We start from the raw sequence: 21,212 nt of genomic DNA, 5'->3' as shown, positions 1-21,212 counted from the left end.
CATACACCGCAGTGGAATGGGAGTGGAGGAAGCGGCGGGGGGGGGGGGGGAAGGTAAAGGAAGATTCCGTTTTCATTCATGTCTAGCGATGTTTCTGCTTTCGAGCCTTGGAATAAATCATACCTTCATTCATCCGTTCCTTTCGCGGCACACAATTACGCTTCTGACCATGACACTGACGTTCTCGCGCTCTCGGTGTGTTTTGGTGCCCTGCTATCCCCAGTAGATCAATTTTGCTTCGGTTGCATGCATCGATATGACGTGCCTGCGTACCGGTTGCAGGTCCCGGAACGCCCCTCCCGGACCATACAATGTAATGCCAGCGTGTCCTTTTTGCGCCTCCGTTCTGTGCGCCACCGTTTCGCACTGGCCGAATGAATATTTATCATTGAAATCGCGCGTTGATTACGAAACACACAAACATACACACATACTCATCTGTACGTGATTTTTTGACGAATGACCGTGCTGATAAATGGTGAAATGGTGTATCGGTGCAACGACCATCAACACCCGGGTCCCCCTTTCGCTCGAGCGTTGCATTAATTAGTCGCGTAAAGTATTTAATTGCCAAACTTTCACAATCACGAGCGCGCGCGTTCGATCGATTCGTGGAAGCGTCAGGGCGTGTTTGTGCTATTGTACCTCTTCCTCCCCCCCCTCCCCAGAGATATCCTCAAAATCCATCCGTTCCTGTGGTATGGCCCGGTAGGTTCGATTATGTGATGTTGCGTTGATTGAGAGCCGGCTCGAGGACCCCTTCGCTGGAAACCCCCCGAGGAAGCTCCTGTGGAGTTCCGTTAGGCGGAAAATGATAATATCGAATTTTGACAGATGCGCTGCGCTGCGGACGCACGATTTTTGACCAGTGGGTTTGCTGAATTATTCATCGCCACGAGGGTCATAGCAAGACCGGGAATAGGCGTATCGGTGGCAGACATGCATCACCAGCAGCGATAGTAAATGTTCTGGCTGCCAGGATCGCTAAGCGAGGCGCCATACACGCTAGGACGTTCTGGCTGATCGACGTGACCACCGGGATGGTGACATTGTAAGCTATCGTGTAAACGTCAGGGGAAATGGTCAGTTTTTTTAAAGGTTTGTTCATTGTTGGGTGAAAGAAAAACATGAGCTGCTGCTTGCCTGGCGTGACCTCCTTGTGACAATCGATTTATGTATGTGCAGGGCTTGTTTTATGCTGATCGTGTTGGGTCACGCTGCATATAACCATGAAGCTGCAAAGCTACATGGCAGGTATGACATGGTGTAATGTACGATGTAATGCAGGCTTGGTATGGTCAATGTAGAATTGACACTTATGGAAAACCTCTGAGTAAGATGATTTAAAATCCTTATTTTTCAAAACATATGTTCTTGATCAGCAGGATGAATAAGTACTTGGTAACGGAAGCTTTGATCCATAGAGTAGCAGTAGTAGATATTTTCTAAGAATTGGATTGGATTGGATTATTAATCAATGCTACTAGGACAACATAACTGCTCGATGACGTCTCATCCTATAACAGGATTGTTCCAGAAATTGTTCCAGTTGGATAAGCTGTCACTTAGTGAAATAAACCTCTCTGTTATATTAAAACGGTTGCATCTTCGAACAACGACATCAGCTGAAAAATCCGAAGCGGATTCATGTCCATTACCGGTTAACGTTAGGCATCTCCTTCAAAATACAAAGAAGTTGTAGCAAAAATGTGGGTATAGCCTTATTTTTATCTTTATACTTTTATCTTCTTCTATTGGAAACATTTGATTCCGTATTGGAAAGAATGTTCCATACTTCGACCTTCCGATAATGCGCCAAGTAGAATATAATCTGTCTAAAATTCTCGAATCTTGCTTGTTTGGTGTCAATGAACTCTTGAAGAATACAACAAAAAAACATCGATAAATCAATCCCCATCGATGGCATGTCATCATCAAGCGTTAGTTTGATGGAATGCCGTTGGCACAGGTTTACTAAATTCCTGCGGCACCCCAAAAAGAGCCCCAATAACTACGCTTCTAATGAGCGGAAAACGAGCGGCAGCTCTTATTCATCTTCAGCGCACGGTCTGCCTTGGGGAGTAAGACGGAAGCACATTGAAGCACATTGGGGTTTTTTGTCTCCACAAAATAGCAGGAAACTAAATTAAAGATTGAACATTGTTCATTGGGAATTCTTTTTTTCGGCGGGTGCTTTCCCCTCACGCCTCTGCTATCTTCATCACAATAATAAGTCAAAGTGACCGAACTCCCGAAAAATGTTCCCTTCCCAACTAGAGTTCCTGCGAGGTCGGAAGCATCCTCAGCATTTCCTTCCTTTTTCCGATCCGATCCGAAGTGCGTACGCTTTGAACGATCGGCTCATTGCTCAGTGTGTACTTGGCGGCACCGATCGGCGGCATCGATTGCAAAACCCAAATGTCCACCTTTACACCTTACGCACCTGATGCAAAAATCATAAATCGACAAATTAAAACATTCTGCCGCCACACGCATGCTGTTTGTGCAATCGGCCGCCGCCGGCTTTGATCCTGCCCGGTCGGCTTTTCCTTTGTAGACCCGGTCACAATTGAATCTGCGTGCCACTGTTTTGGCAGAAGTCCTGCTTTGCCAGTACGTTCGTCCAATCCCCAATTGCTGTTCGATCTGGTGCTCTGAATGATCAATTTCCTGGCCAATTTCCTGTGGCTTCCTCCGCTCCACTTGGCTCCTCGTATCAATGTCTTAACGAGTAGCCCGAAGCTCGACGAGTGCATCCACCGAGTGGCAAATATGCTGTTCTGATCTACACGACCGTCGTAATGATTCCCTTCGCCGTTTGACTTGCAGCGGCGTTCTCGATACGAACCCGATTCCTAACCAGATTTCAAAGCTCAATTTTTCGGCCATTTGAAGTGCGCACGACAGGGAAGTGCAATTCATCAATTGCAGCCTGCAGGAATCGGTACATACCGATACTGAGGTTCGGAGGGACGGTCGACTCATCCGGTTGTCATCAGGCGGCACGAGATGATTTGCGGCACCGTGTTTGATCATCAATAAGTGCATTTGTGGTATGTATCCGATTGCGCAAACACCTTGCCGCTACTGGTGTTCATCACACACACACAAACACACACACACTTACGCGGAACAATGAAAAGGGACATAAAATGAGAATGTGTAGGGTTTGTTTTGTTGAGGTAAAGAGCGTAAGGTGGTAAAAAATCAAGTTCAATTGATGTTATTTTTGTCACGTTCAAAGGAAGCATGCTGATTCATTGGAAGACTTGAAGGGGTTTTAGAAACAAAGTAGTTAGAGCAGTTGGACTAAAAGGTACGCTTCTTCAAGCCTAGACGACTTACCAATAGGGTTACTATGCATCAGTTTTATTTAACATGTATTTAGTTGAATCTAACTATGCAGAAGAAGTCTGTTTTGATGTGTTTTTTTTTTAAATGTCATAAAAGCAAGTGTTTGAGAAATGATCAAAATAATTCATATTTCGTCAAAAATATATGAACTTCAATTGAAATTCGATGCTAAAGACAGCAATCTGTAAGTTAATTGACCAGATGAAGAATTAATGCAATTTACTGGTCATAAGTGAGAACTACGAAGTAGTGAACCTTACAGCATTTACTTTATTTATTTATTTATTTATTGGAGTTTGCAGATCGAAGATGAAAATACAATTCTAGTCGAAGCCGAATGTTGTAGCTGTTATTTTATTGTCGTTATGCATATACGCGGGATGGTCTCTTATCGATTGAATGTGATAATTCGTAAATAAATGAATATTTAGCAATATACGGAAATAAACAATTATTACTAACAGTTTTAATGACTTCAAACAAAATCTAGTTAGTACTAGCACCACAAAAAAGCAAGAAGAAAAAGTGCTCATATCTACATACAACTGGCCGTTATAGTGAGATTTAAAACATACATTACCTTGTCGTTTATAACAGTATAGAGGCGAATGTAACTCAAACGTTGTGTAATTCTCTAAAAGCAAAACAAACATCAACATAATCAGCCACTTTCCCAAACTCGATCGAAGAGAAACGAATTGCCTAGATACAAAGGTTGCTTTAGTTTATTTAATAAGTATCCTACTAAGTTATGCGTAAAATATGGTAAAATGTTTGAAAAACATCCTAGTAAACCATCATTTTAGGTAATATTGACAATCGCTAATCGAGCAAATTTTACCGAATTCGATCCAGTTTAGGAAAGTGGCTGAATGACTTCACTGTTTCCTGTTGAAAAATCTCTCCAAAATGGGCTTTAATCAAATCATCATATAAGGTACAAATGATATGCTTTACAAGGATTGTACCAGATACATCAATGATAATTTCATGTTGTTTGACTCTATATGGTCAGTCCTTATTAGACTACTTACTGTAGGTTTTATCCACTCACTAATCGATAGCTATTTAAATATCTTCTTAGAAACTATGTGAAAGTATCCTGCAAATATTTCATACAGTTTGAAATATGCAATTGAGCATTGAATAATACATTACTTGGATCATCTTGAAATTGGTCGAAGTAGTCATAAAAATGCCACAAACCATCCTTATTTATATACTAATACTTTTTCTCAATAATAATATCAACTCATGTAATAGACGTACAACGGTTTTGTTACATTTTAAATATTTTCATAGCTTTTATTGTTTTCCCGTACGGTGTAGTATGTATACATTTTAATTTATTTATCTGATTCCTAGCTTTTCCCCCTAACTCACTAATACTACCTAAATATAACTAAACGAACTTAGCTACTTAGAAGACCATAGCTTACTAGCAGACTATACAGTACACCCTTAATCCTAACAATCCCTTCCGGAATCTGGATGGACGGTTTCGATCCCAACGATCGCGTCTGATTCGCAACACTCGACACTCGACACATAACATATCTAGACACTAGATAACAGACACCGTTCTAGCTCGACTGTACGTACACTAATGGGTAGTTGGATCGGGATCGGTCTCGATTGAAATCAAAAGAGAGTATAATGGGAAAGGATGAAAGCCCGCACAAACCTTGCCTGCAATGTACCGGAATGATCTCCAGCAATTGTATCGACTAAGACACAAGCGGATAGGAGACTATCCGGACACAAACGATGGCTAGCGTTTGGGCTTTCGTCTTTGAATTAAACACTTCTCTTTGGTCATGTAGCTGATATGAGAATAAGTGGCATACTAATTCATGACTAAAGACGGAAAAAGGGTTCAACACGCTGCCCTTGGGCAACATGTGTGTAGACACTAACACTGACGGCTGATTACACGCTAGTTCATGACTAAAGACACGGGGAGGTGTTCGCTTGTTTACAAGACACAATTTGATACTTGTAAACTTGGTTATATGTACGGAATCTAAATCTAAACTGCTCGTTTGCAGTAGAGAATTCCCTTGTTTTACCTCGGCAGAGAAGAAAAAAAAGCAGCAGAATTTAGAATACGACGAATTCTTAGTACGCGGTAACGATCCACTCTAGTCGTTTGGACTTTGCCTCTTTAATTTTGATGTAATGTCGGTTGAGCAATGCATAGGGGAAAAAAGGGTTAAGAAAAGGGTTATTTCCATTCGATGACATTTTACAGTCCAGATGTTGGAGACTAGATGCTCTAAATCATTTTGAAAAACAACAATGATCTGTTAGGCCGAAAATGAGTAACGAAGGAACGTATTTACAATCTTGTTTACTGATTCAAAAACGATCAATCGGGAAAATGTGTCTTAGGTTTTAGATCGATTGACCTCATATTGATGAAAATGTCATAGAAAATAACCCTTCTCTTTCGCTCATCATCCCATATCATTGAACTCCGGCATTAACTTTGGTATATCTAGTTTCAAAAATAATTAAAAAAAATTTCACTACATTACACTTAGGTGGTGTTTCCCTCTTACGGTGGCTTTCGATTGGTAATAATTAAGTACACATAAAAAAATAAATATCTTGTGAAGGACCCACTGCCACTACTGGTACTACAGGTTCACAAACTAGCCTTACTTATGGTACAGCTAACATCTAAACAAAAGGACGGAGGGTTTTTTGTCGTTATTATTGTTACCACATAAGAAGGTGAATCTATAAGAAAACACTTCCACAAAGCAGCTTCTGAGCATCGCACGTATGGTGTACAAAAGCGGCTCCCCAAAAAACGGGCTGAACTGATTTAGTATTGGATGCATCCTTTTTTCGCTTGAACGAAGGAAACTAACAATCACACCAGTTGTGCAACTCGTGGTGTACCATCTGCTCTTGTTTAGGCTGTTTTTCTCGGGTCAGTGAGCTCTTTTGCCGTATAAACTCACACAAAGGCGTTCACACACACATACACACACACAGTCAACGGCTGCCTGCACAGAATCCATAAACGGTTCAGTCCGGAATTAGACGACGCGCCGAAAGCACGCAATCCGCTTTCGCTTTTACACTGCGCTCCCTCCGCAAGGGAAGTCATCTCAGCACAACACGGTTTTGAAGTTGAAGGAACATTTGGTACGTTTTTGCTGATCTTTTCTCACTCTCACTGCGCCTCTATCTTCATCTTCTCCTACATTTACCTCGCGAAACATTCCACCCGATCCGGCGGGATCGGAAATCAGGAGCAACTGCTGCTGACCTGCTCCATCTTGATGTCGGCGGGGGCGGCGGCGGTGGTGTGCTGGTATTCGATGGTGTGCTGTCCATGCACCGCACCCACCTCATCCATCATCGTGTCGTCCGTTTCGCTGCCGGTGTGGTTTAGCTTCGGCTCGTACTTGACCATATCGATCGGGCTGCCGGCCGTCGCCGGCTCGTTGTGCTGGCCCTCCCGGTGCCTTCGCAGGTCCACCTTGCGCTGGAACGCCTTATCGCACAGCCCGCATGAGAACGGCTTGTAGCCGGAGTGTTTGCGCATGTGCGTGATGAGGTTCGAGCTTTGGCTGAACGCCTTCAGGCAGACGACACACTTGTGGGGCTTTTCACCTATCCGAGGGGAGAGGAGAGAAGAAGAACGGAAGAAATAGATGAGTAAAATGGTAAAAAAGGCAATAAAAATCATTTACAAAGTGATTGGCAACGAATTCGGTACGATTCGGCATTAAATTGATCAAAAGACTTCAACGCGCGGGAGGCGAATGACAAGCGACGAACCTCGTTTTAAGCGAACAAATCGTACAAATTAACCCACCATTCCGTTTATCATTACAATGCTAGCGATAAAGAAATCATTTATCTTGCCTGCTTTCCCACTGTTTGCCTCCATCTCAAAAAGGGAGTGTCTGGGCCTGCAAATCGGTTGCGATAAAATATTACAAACACGCGCCTTTCGCACGGGTCACGGGTACTGCGTGGCATGCGCAACAACAAAAAAAAGCAAGCGAAGTATCCATAATCTGCTGTGGAATCCATTTTTTTGCAGCATGAAGCCCGTCAAGTCTCTTACAACGGAAGGCAAAATGGCGTGAAAACGCAACGAAGAATTGCACATTCTTTTCTCTGCTGCAGTCACGGGTGCTGCCACAAATTAAAAGCATATTAAAGCCTTTGGCGATGATAATTAATTTCAACAACACTAGTACCACCACCACGCATAGCAGCAGCAGCGGCCGCTGTGCTGTGTTTCGGTCGCTCGTGGCCAGATTTGGGGCTAAAGTAGCTTTAAATTAATGCTTTCAAGCCGTTTCAATCGTTTTAGCGGAAAGGGGTGTCTTTAGGGTGGAAGCTACGGGCAACGCGAAAGCATCACAGCGGGCTATGCTTCGTTTGTATGTTTGTTTAAGCATGTACCCTCTGGTGGTGTTATTATTAAATGTGTAGCCGTTTGTATAAACAGTGCCATTTAATCACGTTCATTGACACGTGTTTTATGCTGTTGTGCGAAGGATAAAACAATTTCCATAAACAGACCCTGTTAATAAAAAAACGTGTCGCAGGATTTTTGTTGTGACCCCGTTTCTGTTTTGTCTTAACACGCAGCAATTAAGCAACTGATAATCTAATTTCATCGAACGTCACTATCGGCACTCCTGCTAATGAAATCGTTCTTCAAATCACCTTCAATCTAATAAAAAAGGAAGCTACCAGCTACATTCAATCAGGCAAACGTGTCCTGTTCAAGTGTTTCCCCTTCCAACCTCCCCATTCCAATCCCACTGTACAGCAATCAGCCAATTCACTGTCATAATATCAATAAATTGTGATTGTTATTGCCACTTTACGTGACCGTTGGGGTGCGAACAAACCCCGTCGCACCGCCCCCGGAGTGTCATCTTCCTGCACAAAAGCAGATGGGATTCGAAGAAATGAAAAGGTGCAAAGGTACACGCAGCGCAACAAAAAAAAAGGTGCGATGAGCGTCGGTCGGTAAAAGCATACTCATTAAAAAAGCAACACAGCAAACGAATCCTACTGACACGCGAATCTAAAATAAACATTAAACCAGTTCCTGTGCTCCCGAACACGGTGTGTGTGTGTGTGTGTGCGGTCGATTGGTCTCCCTCACCCACTCCTACCAGCACCGTTTTTAGTTTTGCCCTCAATTTGATGGCTCTTTTTCAAGTAAAAAAAAAATGATGGAGAAAGAAATATCCTCATTGAAACATTACTCTACGTTCATGCTCACCATCAATCCCGTACGGCTTTGTGCGTGTAAGGGACCGAACCATCTCAGCCCAGTTACGGGATAGTATACGCAACCCCTTCCTCTAGTTAGCTAAACATAGCAAGCAAAGGGGGGTTACAATTTACGAAATGAGGTAATAAATTTGTTCAAATTTGTTTACAACCGATTCCGCCGGTGGTTGGCGCTTTGTCTTTGTTCGCTTCTTTGATCGCTTCTAATGCTACGCCGCCCTGCTGGGACCGTGTGGAAAGTTGATCTAAGAAGGGGGGGGGGGGGGGGGGGGATGATGGTGGGTAAATGTTAAAACAATCGGCGGAGGGTGACAAACCCAAATGAAGGGTTTCACTTTCCACGAAACGAATTTCTAGCTGGGGATGCAGGCCAATTTGGTTATCGATTTTTCCTAGAAATTTTATCACTCGGTGTCACATTGGTCGTTTCCTTTCATTTTGTTTTTCATTTAGATTAAAGTATTTTTGTAAAAGTATGAAGCACAAATGCCCTAGTTTTAAAAAAATTAAGTATTTCTGTTTAATTTAAGATACCTTTTCATTACATTCAAATTGCCTTCTGTTTCCATGTACTGAAATAGAGCAAAAGAGACAGAACAAGACCCTGCGAGATGCTAGGTTGTCTGCAGCCTGCCTCCTTTCTCGCCTGACTGGGCCTTTATTATTATCAGTTGTGCTTTCCTTTCGCGCTTAAAAGCGCCAGTGTGCATAAATTCTGTATTCCCATCGATTTGTACCGAATGCAACCGAAGCGTAACATAAAAAGGGCAGCCAAAAAGCAAAAGGATAGACGGAGAGAGAGCGAGAGCGAGAGCGAAGGAAAGAGTTTATACACATTGTCTTTAACTCCTTGTACCCCCTTGTGTTTTGGTGTGTACCGGCCGCCGATGTTACGGTAAAAATCATGCTCACCCGTGCAGATCGCGGTGCGCATAAAACAGGAGAGCGCAAGCGACACTCACCCAAGCTCCCAACCCCTCCCACCCGGAACGCGCTCCGCCTTTGTGTGGTTACTTTCAGCGGCACAATTTGCGATCGGTGAAATTGTCCGATTGCCTAAATAAGGATATCGCTCCTACTGCTACTGCCGGCGTCCACCAGCAGCATGAGGTTGGGGCGGCCCGCACACGGCGCGTAACATAGCGAGCAGCTTGCTGTACGTTTGCAGCAAATGCTGCCTTGGCGCAAGCGATCGTACGCCGATCGTACGCCGATCATATGCATAGGGGCAACATATTTATCACTCCCCCATTCCCACCCCATGCTTGTCCCATCGTGAGCGGACAATTGGAAGCAGTTTGCCATGGCAATATTACCCTTAAATGCCCTCCAATCCAATGGGGTGGGGGAGCACTGTTTTTAGAAGGGGTGGGAGCAGGAGCAGGCACTCCAACATACACATAGAAACATCAATTAATTTAATTAAATCAAGATATAAGCCCAACAAGGATACGGCAGGCTTTTAATGCTACGCTTATCTATCCCCAACGGGTTTGGGGTCATTATCGGCGTCAACCTCACCTCGCACAGTGGGAGTCGGGCAAAACGGGGCTTTCCATATTTGACCTCCTGCCTTACAAATGAGTCATAGGCACGGCTCGTGGGTGGGTGTGAGCAGGAACCGAACATGGGTACGAGATTTTCAATTTAGGAAATGTGTTTACATAACAAATTACAACCCATCCGGGGGCAGCAGTATGGTTACCAAGCGAAAGGGGTTGTAGTAATATGCTTTTAATTGTCTCTTGAAATCAAAAATTTACAACCAAGGCTTCGTGTTTTGAGGGGGTTTTCTTCTTTATGTTTAGTTCCATCGAATTGTCTCACTGTTATGTATTCTCAAACCCCGGAGGGCTCCACAAAAGACGTCCTGGAGTGAAGATTAATGCTTCCCACTGTGTCTCTTTCTCTCTCTCTCTCTCTCTCTCTCGCGTGTGTTGCTCCTGCAACGGTAGAGCTGAATGAAAATGCAAACAACAAAGCCAAAGGTGGATCGTGTGGTGAAAGGATAAAAGGGGAAATAGGCCCTCCTTTACCTGTTTGCCGCCCTTCCACCCTTCTCAAAATGAGTGTCGGGATTAGGTGCAAAATGCAATCTTCCGTTCTCTCCGGTGCGATTGCTTTCCGCGTGGCCGAGAAGCGTGCCCCACCCCAGTTCCTGTTGAGTTCATGTTTAACAAAAGTCCCATTAAACGCTGAGGTGTATTAATTTTTGTGTTCAGTTCTGCTGTTTGGCTGTTGACACGGTTGCAGTTTTGCTTTGCGGTGTGCAAAGTTGTGGTGTTTGGTGTCGTTGGGCCGTTCCGTTACGAACAGTGTTGAACATGCACATAACAAGAACGATAACAAATTGTTTTGCTGGTTGCGCTTGGGCGCGTTGTGGCGATTTTGATTTAGGGCGTTATGCGGTGTTGTTGGGGATGTTGGTGTTTTTGAAGTGTTGGGCGCATTTTATTCGTAAAAATTCGTTTACAAGCTAGTTGAAATTGATGGTAGAACTTCATCTCAAGCAAGACTAAATATTGTATAAGTTTTTAAAATTATTCATACAAATATCATGCATGGGAAAAGGTTGAAAGATCGATCGTCTAGCATTAAAAATTCTAATACAAATTGAGAAAAAGAAAACATTTGAATATTGACGACTCTAAAGATCGTTTTTAGAATCCAACAAAATGGTCTGGCATCAATTTGCACCTACACGGTTTGGTGATAATGAACATTAAAATAAAAATAGAAGAAAGAAAAGATCCCTTATGATCTGAATGTGGTGTACTTAATTTACTAAACCAAAGTTTCAAATATAAATATTAACCAAAAACTTGGAAGAATATCGTCCATCCTAAAACCACCAACCACGTTTTCCCATTACTTTATGGCTTTTATTCAAATGAAACCTTTTCCACGCAACCCATCTTGTGAGATATATTTAAAAATGGACCAAGAATGCCACCAATTCATCGGTTAAATAGATCCGAACAGAAACCAAAGCCACACAAAAAAGATACGGAGTGTGCAGTTTGAAACCTGCGCGTCAATATGGCTTAAAATATGCACAACCCTTCTCAGAAACTCACGCAAACATTTTCTTTAGAAAGAAAAAAAAAGTGATCATTGCACTACACAACCATTGCCTTTCATTACTCATGCAACATCAAACACAAGAGAGGTGTATGGGGGGACGAGCAAAGAACGAGAATGCGGTCTCCAAAAAAACGTTACAGAAAGTGGCTGCTACCGTTGCTTGCGTTGATGGCAAAGTAAAGAAAAATATTGAAGTTACTTCGTGTCAAACAAAGCCGAACGGCACAATCGTTTCAAGTGTAGCCCGAAAGGGAATGGGACCGAAATTGGGACGGATTTACCCGTACGAAATGAAACACGTACGCGTACGTAGTGCCGTAGTAAAATATTTGCCTGATTTACTGCTACTAACTGCTTACTGGGTTGCGAAAGATCCGGCCACAAAGCGATCGATTCATTGGGCGGAAGAGAGCCGCAGCACAAAGCTGCGTCTATCTGGGTGCTCCAGAATCTTCCCCGGGCACTGCTTCAGGGTGAGCTTTTTTTTCGACTAGAAACGAGTTTATAAAGCAACCTTGAAGGTTCTTGTTTTTTTTGGGAAAAAGACAGACAATCTTTCACGATTTCTTTTCGACACAATTGGACCGTTTATGCTCCCCTAGCCACAGATGCTGCAGACGATCCCCCGACAGCCAGAGGGACACACGATGAATCAGCTCATCCTGCGGGCGTGAAAACAAAACCACAAAACTCGCCTTGAAACGAGCCACAAGTGTGCCAGCATGTGGCACGAGACCACAAAATCCTGCCTGCCTGCCTGCCTGCGCAACCCCATCATAATCTCGCCCCATAGTGTCTGCTGCGCACATGCTGCACAGCCACAGCCAATGATGATGATGATGACGATGCCAAAACCATGCTCTCCCTACAGCTGATGTAAATCGATAGCGCCCTGTACGCCCCTGTTGCTGGCGCGTGCCTCGCCCGTGTCTGGTCGAGTGTGCAAGGATGAGGGCCCAACAAGGCCACTTTAAAGGCAACAAAAAGTGGAGTGACAATGTTTAATGGTCACCAGAAGAAAACTGGAGAATAAAAAGCCCAAAAAGTGTCCTGTCTGTGTGTGTGTGTTTGTTTGGCAAAAAAGCCCTAGAATTGCCATTAAGCTGAAAAGAAAGGAGATTCAATTTGTGCTCGACTTACCGGTGTGGATGTACGTGTGCTTCTTCATGTCGGACTTCTGGTGGAACCGCTTGCCGCAGTACTGGCACGGGTAGGGCCGGGTGTCGCTGTGGATCAGCAGATGAGTCGAGAGCGTGCTGGACCGTTTGAACGTTTTGCCACACTGCTTGCACTGTTGCAGGAAGAGAGGGCGATAGGAGGGAAGAAGATCGTTAATATCAAGAGATGTGCAGGGTGAAAATGGTGAATGAAGCGAGTGAAGAAGGATTAAAATGATTCAATAATAATTGTGCTCCAACATGGGTTGCTTTTTTCAGCTCTCCTGTTGTTGCAGTGGCGTTTTTCGCTTTGCTTGGAAGGACAATAATTGAGCCACGACACGAACGGGAGATCAATAGATTGACGGCATTGTTGTTAATTGGTGGGCAAAGTTTTACGACGCACATTGAAGTTCTAGAGCAAGCGAACTTGTGAAAATGATACTTGCCCTTTCAATTGAGTATTTCAAATGGGAAAAGTTTTCCCATTCCTCCCAAAATGTCTATTAATATACATATTCTCCAGAGAATACGAACTTACAGGGAGCCTAAAGGGAATCATTTATTTATTTCCAATTCAATTTGTGTCCATCGCGCTCCATGCGCTGCGGGTTTTAATCGGTATTTTGATTTATGAAGGCGCACAGGCGAGCAACCCCGCAACCCTTTCTGGGGATGAGTGACATCCTCTTCCTGTAAGCAACAAGTATCATTTCCCATGCAGCAACCACAAAAAAGCACATACCATTATGCTAGATTAAGGGTTGGAGGCCACGCAATCTGTCTCGAGCCTTTAATTTAATTACACACTAATAATATCACTACCCGGTGCTTCATGATCCAACACGGTAGCAAACAGTAAGTGAAAAACAGTCCTCCAAAAAGGGCTGGCACAGAAACCTTGGGGGGGGGGGGGGGGGGGGGAATTACATATTCATGAAGCCCTCGCGTACCTAAATTATGAATGTAAACGACCAAATGTTGTGAGCGTGTGAGCGAGGGGCAGAAGTTTTACGCCTTGATTATAAATCAATACCAGAGGCCGCAAGTGCGCGTATGTGAGTTCCCATTTGACCCACCAGCCAGGCCAGCATAACTTGCGCTTTTGTTGTTTACCTGGTGTAACCTTCCTGGCATTTTTTTTTTGGGGGGAAGCGTGGTCATCAAATGGAATCTTCCTTTCAACCGGATGGCTGATTCCGAACAACTTCCTGTCCCAGTTTTGTTTCTTTTTTTCGGGGGAGGTGACGTTGAAGAAGAAGGAGCACTGTTAGATGCCTTATTCTTCCCATTTTTTTTTTGGGGGGTTTGGGAATTAGACCATGACTACGGCGGCACGGTGAAGCGCGTTCTGTTTACAACTGACGCCGTTGTGGCGTCGCCGGACTGTGGCATCTGACAATTGCACCACCTTCGACCACCTTCGCAAGGCAAATACACACGCACACACACATACACACATACGGTCGAGCCAGCTCAACGTGACCTGATTACATTAGCATAACTTCTTCCGACCCCGGGAGTACGACGACAGATAATTTATGAACCTCCCAGGAGTAAGATGAAGCCGCTTGGAGCCCGCGTCGAAGATGACGGACTGGGCAACCACTGCCGCAGCGGACACTTGCGCAAACATACACAGCAGCAGCAGCGTAACGAACTCCCCGGGTAGTGTTGCGCCGTTCGATCCCTTTGTAGCTTGCCGCAACCGAGAGCGCCCGCAAGATTGACAACCCTTCGTCGAACAAAATGGCTCATCTTCGCGGGTGTGACACACAACAGGAAAAAAAAGGAAAACCAATTTGTTACAAAAGCGTCTCCCGCTTACCCCTGTGCCGGAACCGCGATTCCGAATAGCCGACACCGAAGGGATCTGTCACGGATTTCACCGGGAGAGAAACATAACAAGGTAATATAATGGTGACGGATGCAACTGCAAACAAACCGTCAAAATCGAAGCGACAAACACACACATACGATGAATGCTACCGGTTGATGTGTCAAGCAAAAACATCCGCTCCGAGTCCCCAGCGCAGGGAAGATTCCAACACTTGCGCAAACATAGCCGCAACACAGTCGAGATCATTCTTTGGAGCATCCAATGGTTGGGAGTTGGGAAAAGGGTTGCTTTCGGGGGTTTTCCATATGCTTCTCAACTCTTATATATTAGAAAGAAGTCATCTAAAGACACTCACCTGATACAGTTTGACGCTCTTCTTGCCGCCCTCGCCCGTCGGTGTGCTTACGATCGAGTGCGAATGACCATGGGACGAAGAATCGTTCGAACTTCCGTACGGACTGTCCGCGTGATGCGGTTGCGTTGAGTCGGGTCGCGTTGAGGAACTGCCCCCTACGTCCATCTTCCCGTACCCGTACTGTTCACCGACCGTATCACTCTCACTAGTTCCCACCCCAACACTACCACCCAATCGTACACTGCCAGCACCACCACTACGCTCCTGTCCCGTTTGGTTTTGGTTCTTGACGCCCTCCTTGTTGTTGTTATCGTTTCCCCCGTTCAGCACGAACAGATCGGTACGGTTTTGGCGCAGTATTTCCAGGTTTTTCTGCTGCTGCTGGAGGTGCGTGAAGTAGCCTTTGCTGATCTTGCTGTAGTTGAAGTAGTCCTGGGAGGAACGTGAGCCGCCACCGCCCGACTGTCGCCCGTTCAGCAGCAGGCTGTTGTACTCGGTCAGGATGCGTGCCGTTTCCCGCTGACGATCCTGGCGCTCCTGTTGCTGGTGAGGTTGATGATGGTGATGATGATGGTGGTGGTGGTGTTGTGAGTCGAACGACTCATCGATCTGCAGATCACCGCTCGAATCGTCGTCGTTCTCGATGTCGATGTTGCTTTGGTTGTCGCCGTCGATCGTTTCCTTCTCGCACATGCTGGCCGGCGACCAGATGTTGATCGAGTGGGTTAGGGCCGCGTGCCGTGCATTGGGCGTCGAGGTGGAAGGCTTCATCGAAAGGTTCAGAGGCATATCTTCGTCTGATTGCATAAAGGGAATATAATCGGAATCTACTTAGAAAATAAAGGCGATGTGGACATTTTTGAGGACAATCTGGTAAAACACTCACCAACAATCTCCTCCTTCTCGGGCGTAAGCGTATAGTCACGACTAGAGGCGTTCAGGTTGGGCGACACCGGTGTGATCGGTTGCTGAGGTAGTAGAAACTGTGGCCAGGGAAAGGCGGCTGCACCCGAGTAGAACAGCGGGTTGTACAGTAGCAGAAGATCTAAAGGCACAGTAAATGTTATCCAAAATCAGCTCTAATCCTGTTTCCGTTAAAGTTCCTAATTTCCTGGTACTCACCACGAGGGTTCCACTTCTGCCCCAGTACGGAGCTAAACGCTGAGGCACGCTGGATTAGGTTGGCTGAAGCTGAGGCATTGAGTGCGTTCAGGGCACTCACGGCCGGAGGCGTTTGGCCGACCGGTGGCGAAGGTGGAGGCGATAAGTGTGCCATGTCTGTGTCTTTGTCTGTGTGGGAGAAAAAAAAACAAGCGTCCAAAAATCCGTCAGTGGAACAGGTCCTGGTGTTAAGTGCGGTTGTAAACAAAATCATTTCCCCCGGTACGAGGAAAAACGTGTGAACAAATGCGCGCAGGCTGCGGAAGCGAAGGGAAAATACTTCGTTCCCCTTTGTTGAGCACGATTTGTTGCTGCTGGGGGGAAAATAGGGAACTAGCCCACCGAACCACCGATAGTATCATCTAATTTGTTAATGCTTTTCAATTACGACTAAAACGCAAACGCTCGTAGGGCTCGTATGGGTGCTCCATTGTGGAGAACTTACTTTAGCAAACGATGGCTTATTATGTCTCATGTGACACCATCAGGCAAACAGGCTCTCCCTCTCTCTCTCACGTTCGATGTTTGAAAGGACAAACAATTTGATTAATCCTTCGCGAAGCACTTGTGACGCTTTATGTATAAAGGTCTGTATGGTCTGTAGCCGTGTGTTGCCACACTCAACAACCCCTCCAGTGGGAATACTCTCTAGCTCTCGGTTCAAATGAGGCAAATGTGGCTATCGTGTGGTTGAGCAAATGTTTGTGAATAAATAACACTGATAGCAGATCAGGGGGACTTGATTGATAGATAAATAAAGTCACAGTGCTCCGTAGGTACCGGGTCCAATCAGTGTGCTCGAGAGCAATGGGCTTGGGTTGTTGGTGCTGGTGGTAGTGTATTTGCCCGCTAGAGAGAAGGTTAGTAGACGCTAGGAGCGCCCGCTTAACCGATTAATACGATCGGATGGGGGTACACTGGGTGTGATAAATGCGATCGGAATGTACACCACGGGCTCGACCAATGCCGTGGCAGCTCGTTGAATTGTGAAGCAATATTATTGACCAAAGCAAATCAATGGAATGGATACAGTGTACGGCGCTTGTTTGCATAAAATGGAGAGGAACTTATTGGTGGAGTACGGAGCTCATGATGGTGGCGTTTAATTTATTTGATTTTCTTTGATATTTAAGTGTTTCAAGGAGCATATATTATTATAATTATGCTTATCTTTTTCCATGGAATCGAAAAGGATTAAAAATTAATTAAAACGATTTCTTCATTTTTGTTGTAAAATTTGCCGTTGAATTTTTTTTATGGCTTTTAGACCAAGTCACACCTTTGAGATCATGGAATGCTTTTAAGACAAAATGCACTAGCGATTTCTTCAAATTAATCATTGACTCATGCAATTTAAATCCAAAAAACTAAACACACGACCACCACCCGCTTTGTAATTTAAAGTACTTTTCCGCTAAGAAGCATATAATGAACAATACCCTTCTTTTAGGTCTTGCTAGAAGGAGATACACGAAAACGGCTTTGAATTACATCTTCTAGAGAACCTTTTCGTAATTCTCAAGAGATGTTCAATGTTAAATATAAAGAAGCAATGTTTTTATTTTTGCAACTGGATTCTGTTTAGAATTGAACTTATTACCACCACCTTGTCTCTAAAGCGCAACGCTTACCAACAGCGCCATTTGACGTCTCCCCTAGGCGATGGAACTAACCCCAATATAAATCAATAAGACATCGCTAAATTGTATCACAAAGTGAACAGCGTTACTAAAATGTATAAATTATCCAGAAAGTCCCATTTCCTATTCCAAAAGCTTGCAAACCGCAGTGTCAGTTACAATGTAAAGTCAGATTTCAATATTGATTTTGTACCGATCAATTTCGTCCTTCGGGGCTCCAATGCAAACAACTCAAGATGATCCATTACGCTGTTTGTGTAGTAAAATTGTCATACCACTGTACAAATAAAAAAAAAACGCACACACACACTCTCAAGGTTAAATGTAAAAGCACATCGGAAGCTTCATGTTTTCAGCTCAAGCGCTCTTCCAGAAGTCATCCCCCCGGGAGGTAGTTTATGTTTGCTTTCGGTCTGGATTTACTAAAAGCCTACAATTATCCTGCCATTCTACCAACCATCAGCAGCAGCAGCAGCAGTAGTAGTAGCAGAAGAAGCTCTGGAGGAGAACAGGAGAGTACGAGCGGGCCGATAAAAATCCAACCCTGGGCGGCATCAGAAATCTCTCCCTGCCTCCTCGTGAATGATGATCGATTGCCGTCCTGCAAGCGTACGAGGGTGCAACCGGAAATGCAAACCACCTGGAGGAGGAGGAGGATGGAGGAAAATCGTGGGGCAGAAAGGTGACATGCGCCAACACACACGCGCGCCCTACTGCCGGGGTGGTAAAAGGAACGATGAGCAAATTGTTTTTTAATTGATACTGTGATTATTTTTATTTTCCATTGCAGCGCTTGGAGTGTTTCTTTGTGCAGCGCAGGTGACACTCGTTTCCATCAAGGTGGCCAGCGAGAGGTGTGCGAAGGGATATTGATTTTAGCAGGATTTATTTAGATAGCAAATGATACCCTTGTTCCAATGTGGTTTTGATTACATAGAGAGAGTAAGACAACGCAACGTTTGGATCGCTGGAACTGACATCAACATCAGCCAATTGCGGGCAAATTATTTATTGACCCATCAGTCTGTTTGTCAAGGATTAAGGCGTCGCTCTGTGTACATATTGATTCGAATGTAAAAACAGGCTTTAAAAAGGACACACAAAACTAAGTTCTACAAGAAAAGCAGAGACGCGCTCAAAATCAAACTCAATACAAAGCCGCCACCCGGTCCAAATTTTACGCACAACCTTCTCTCTACACAGATATATGTATATGAATCAGGGTTTTTTTTTACTCCACGGTAAAAAAAACTACACACCAAGCACACACTTATGCTGCACGATGGCACGCGGCGGCAGGTGTTTCACCCGGTTTTTTTTGTATGCCTCTTCGTCTTGATATGTTGCAGCAGTCCCAAAAAAAAGAAGCGACCGATCCTCACTGATCATCATCAATTTTTCTTTTGTTTTTTGCCTTTTTTTTTTGGTGCTCTGTTTGGATATCTGGTTGCCTTCTGTTTCAGCTGGATTTACTTCACGAGCATCAAACAGGTAGCGGAAGGTTGGGTCTGGGTCTAAATCAAGAGCCAAATCGATCGGCTTCGATACTTCTTATTTAGCTTTTGGTACAGACCAAAATCCGAACAGCAACAAAATAATCACATAGAGCGAGAGAGAGAGAGAGAGAGTTGATCCTTGATTCGACTCTTAGCTTGAACAGCTTGCATCGATTTAATGATCGAAATGATCGCTTTTGCACCAACTCTGGTGCGAAAGCAATCCCCACAACAACAAAAACCCAGTGCGGGAAAATTATCAGTTACGAAACGGGGTTCGTCGCTCACCTTCCGTTTTCTGGCGATTCGATGAAAACTCGCTTTTAAAGATGCGACCCGGCGTACGGCTGCTTTCACACCGCTGCTTTTAATGTGCAATTTTTCACCCTCTGATCACTATGCACACGATCGTTTCAATGTTTTCTCCTTCGAGATGCCGGGTAAAATGAGGTCTCAAAATTGCTACCGAAAAACACTCACAATGCCTTATCAAAATAGGCCACAATGTAATCAGCACACCAGAACACACTTTGTAGACCGGTAAAATCGCCTTCTCTTTTCACTGTTCCGTTGTTGGACACTGCTTTGCTCTGCCAAAACTTGAAACAATCCTTACATCTATCACTAAATCCGGTGCATCCCTTCTGCACGATCTTGCCGGCACAACGGTCAAACAAACACTTCGCTTCGCTTGCAACTGGAGGACACGTTAGTTTCTCTCCTGCTGCTGCTGCTTCTCCTGTTGCGCTGAGCGACTTCGGAAACGAAAACAAGCACGTCCGTTCGGCTTGGTGCCCGGCACCTGACTGATCTCGACGCTGCGCACGATCTTGCGAAGGAACCGCAGCGCAATCAAAGACCCGACGCGAAACCCTCATCATCATCATCTGGTCCGAAAGGAGACCCCATATGTGCGGCAGCGCCCCTGGCAGAGCAGCGCAGACAGAGAGACAGTGCGACAGAGAGCGATTCTCCGGTCGCGAGAGCGCGTGTACGAGTGAATGCGAGCTCGCGAGCTTCAGGTGAGCAAAAGGTAAACACACACGGACTGCAGCTGAATGGGGTTTGGCGCGGTTTGATGTCCCGGTGGTAGTTAGTGGAAGAACATAATTGCGCTCCCCCCCACCTCTGTTTGACTTTCCACTCGCAAAGGATGCGCTCGGGCGGGAAATGAAGGACCTCTTTGGTGAGTGCGAGGGAGAAAGAGAGAGAAAGTGGACACAATTCACACGTTTTCGATCGTTGCACAAGTTTATCAAGGTGTCCTTGTTTTTTTGGGGGGACTTTAGATAAATGAAACCGTTCCCTAAACATAACAGAGCAAGAGCGATACAGAGGGCCCGTTTGCAGAGATAGGGGATGGATTTTATTTTTCCACCAATTTTGTGAGGCAATGGAGTTTGATCTAAGGGTCATCGGTGTGTCTGTTTTGCTCGAGGATAATGCCTTCAAATCGTACCGCGCACCGAGCACATCAACCCCATGGACTGGCGATGGGTTCGTTGGTTGGATGGATTGAATTTTTAATGCACGTACCAGAAGGGAAGCGAGGACAGCTCCTCCTGCACTCTACATTTTCCTCCAATCGGTGGGCAGTTGGTGAGCTTTGTTTGCGCGTTTGTGCACCGCGGTGTGGGGAGGGTTAGAGTTTACTTTTTCAAACCGAGAGATAGGTGTCGGTTGCAATTCATGAGGGTGCCATCAGAATTGGAAGCAAAACGGCGTCAAACTCTTCAGTGCCTTTCAGTGTCACCTTTTGCCCGGGAGGTATCACGCACGCAGAAAAGCCCGCGCTCATTTACTACTATGTTTGTGTGTGGCTGTGTGTGTGTGTGTGTTTGGATAAGT

General features: G+C 44.9%; 1 protein-coding gene across 1 annotated transcript; it reads right to left on the bottom strand.

The window, feature by feature from the left end:
• Nucleotides 1–4,663: 4,663 nt before the first annotated feature.
• LOC120959261 (zinc finger protein sens-like) lies at nt 4,664–20,273 on the bottom strand. The gene is made up of 6 exons (XM_040382539.2): nt 19,653–20,273; nt 16,190–16,357; nt 15,954–16,112; nt 15,068–15,864; nt 12,856–13,006; nt 4,664–6,981 (listed from the first exon to the last, which is right to left on the bottom strand). Exons 2-6 carry the CDS (start codon nt 16,341–16,343, stop codon nt 6,614–6,616), a joined length of 1,629 nt encoding a protein of 542 aa, XP_040238473.2. The 5' UTR covers nt 16,344–16,357; nt 19,653–20,273; the 3' UTR covers nt 4,664–6,613.
• Nucleotides 20,274–21,212: the final 939 nt, after the last annotated feature.

This window comes from Anopheles coluzzii, chromosome 3 (assembly GCF_943734685.1).
Source record: "Anopheles coluzzii chromosome 3, AcolN3, whole genome shotgun sequence".
NCBI lineage: Eukaryota > Metazoa > Arthropoda > Insecta > Diptera > Culicidae > Anopheles > Anopheles coluzzii.
This window is presented reverse-complemented; position numbering and strand designations above follow the sequence as displayed.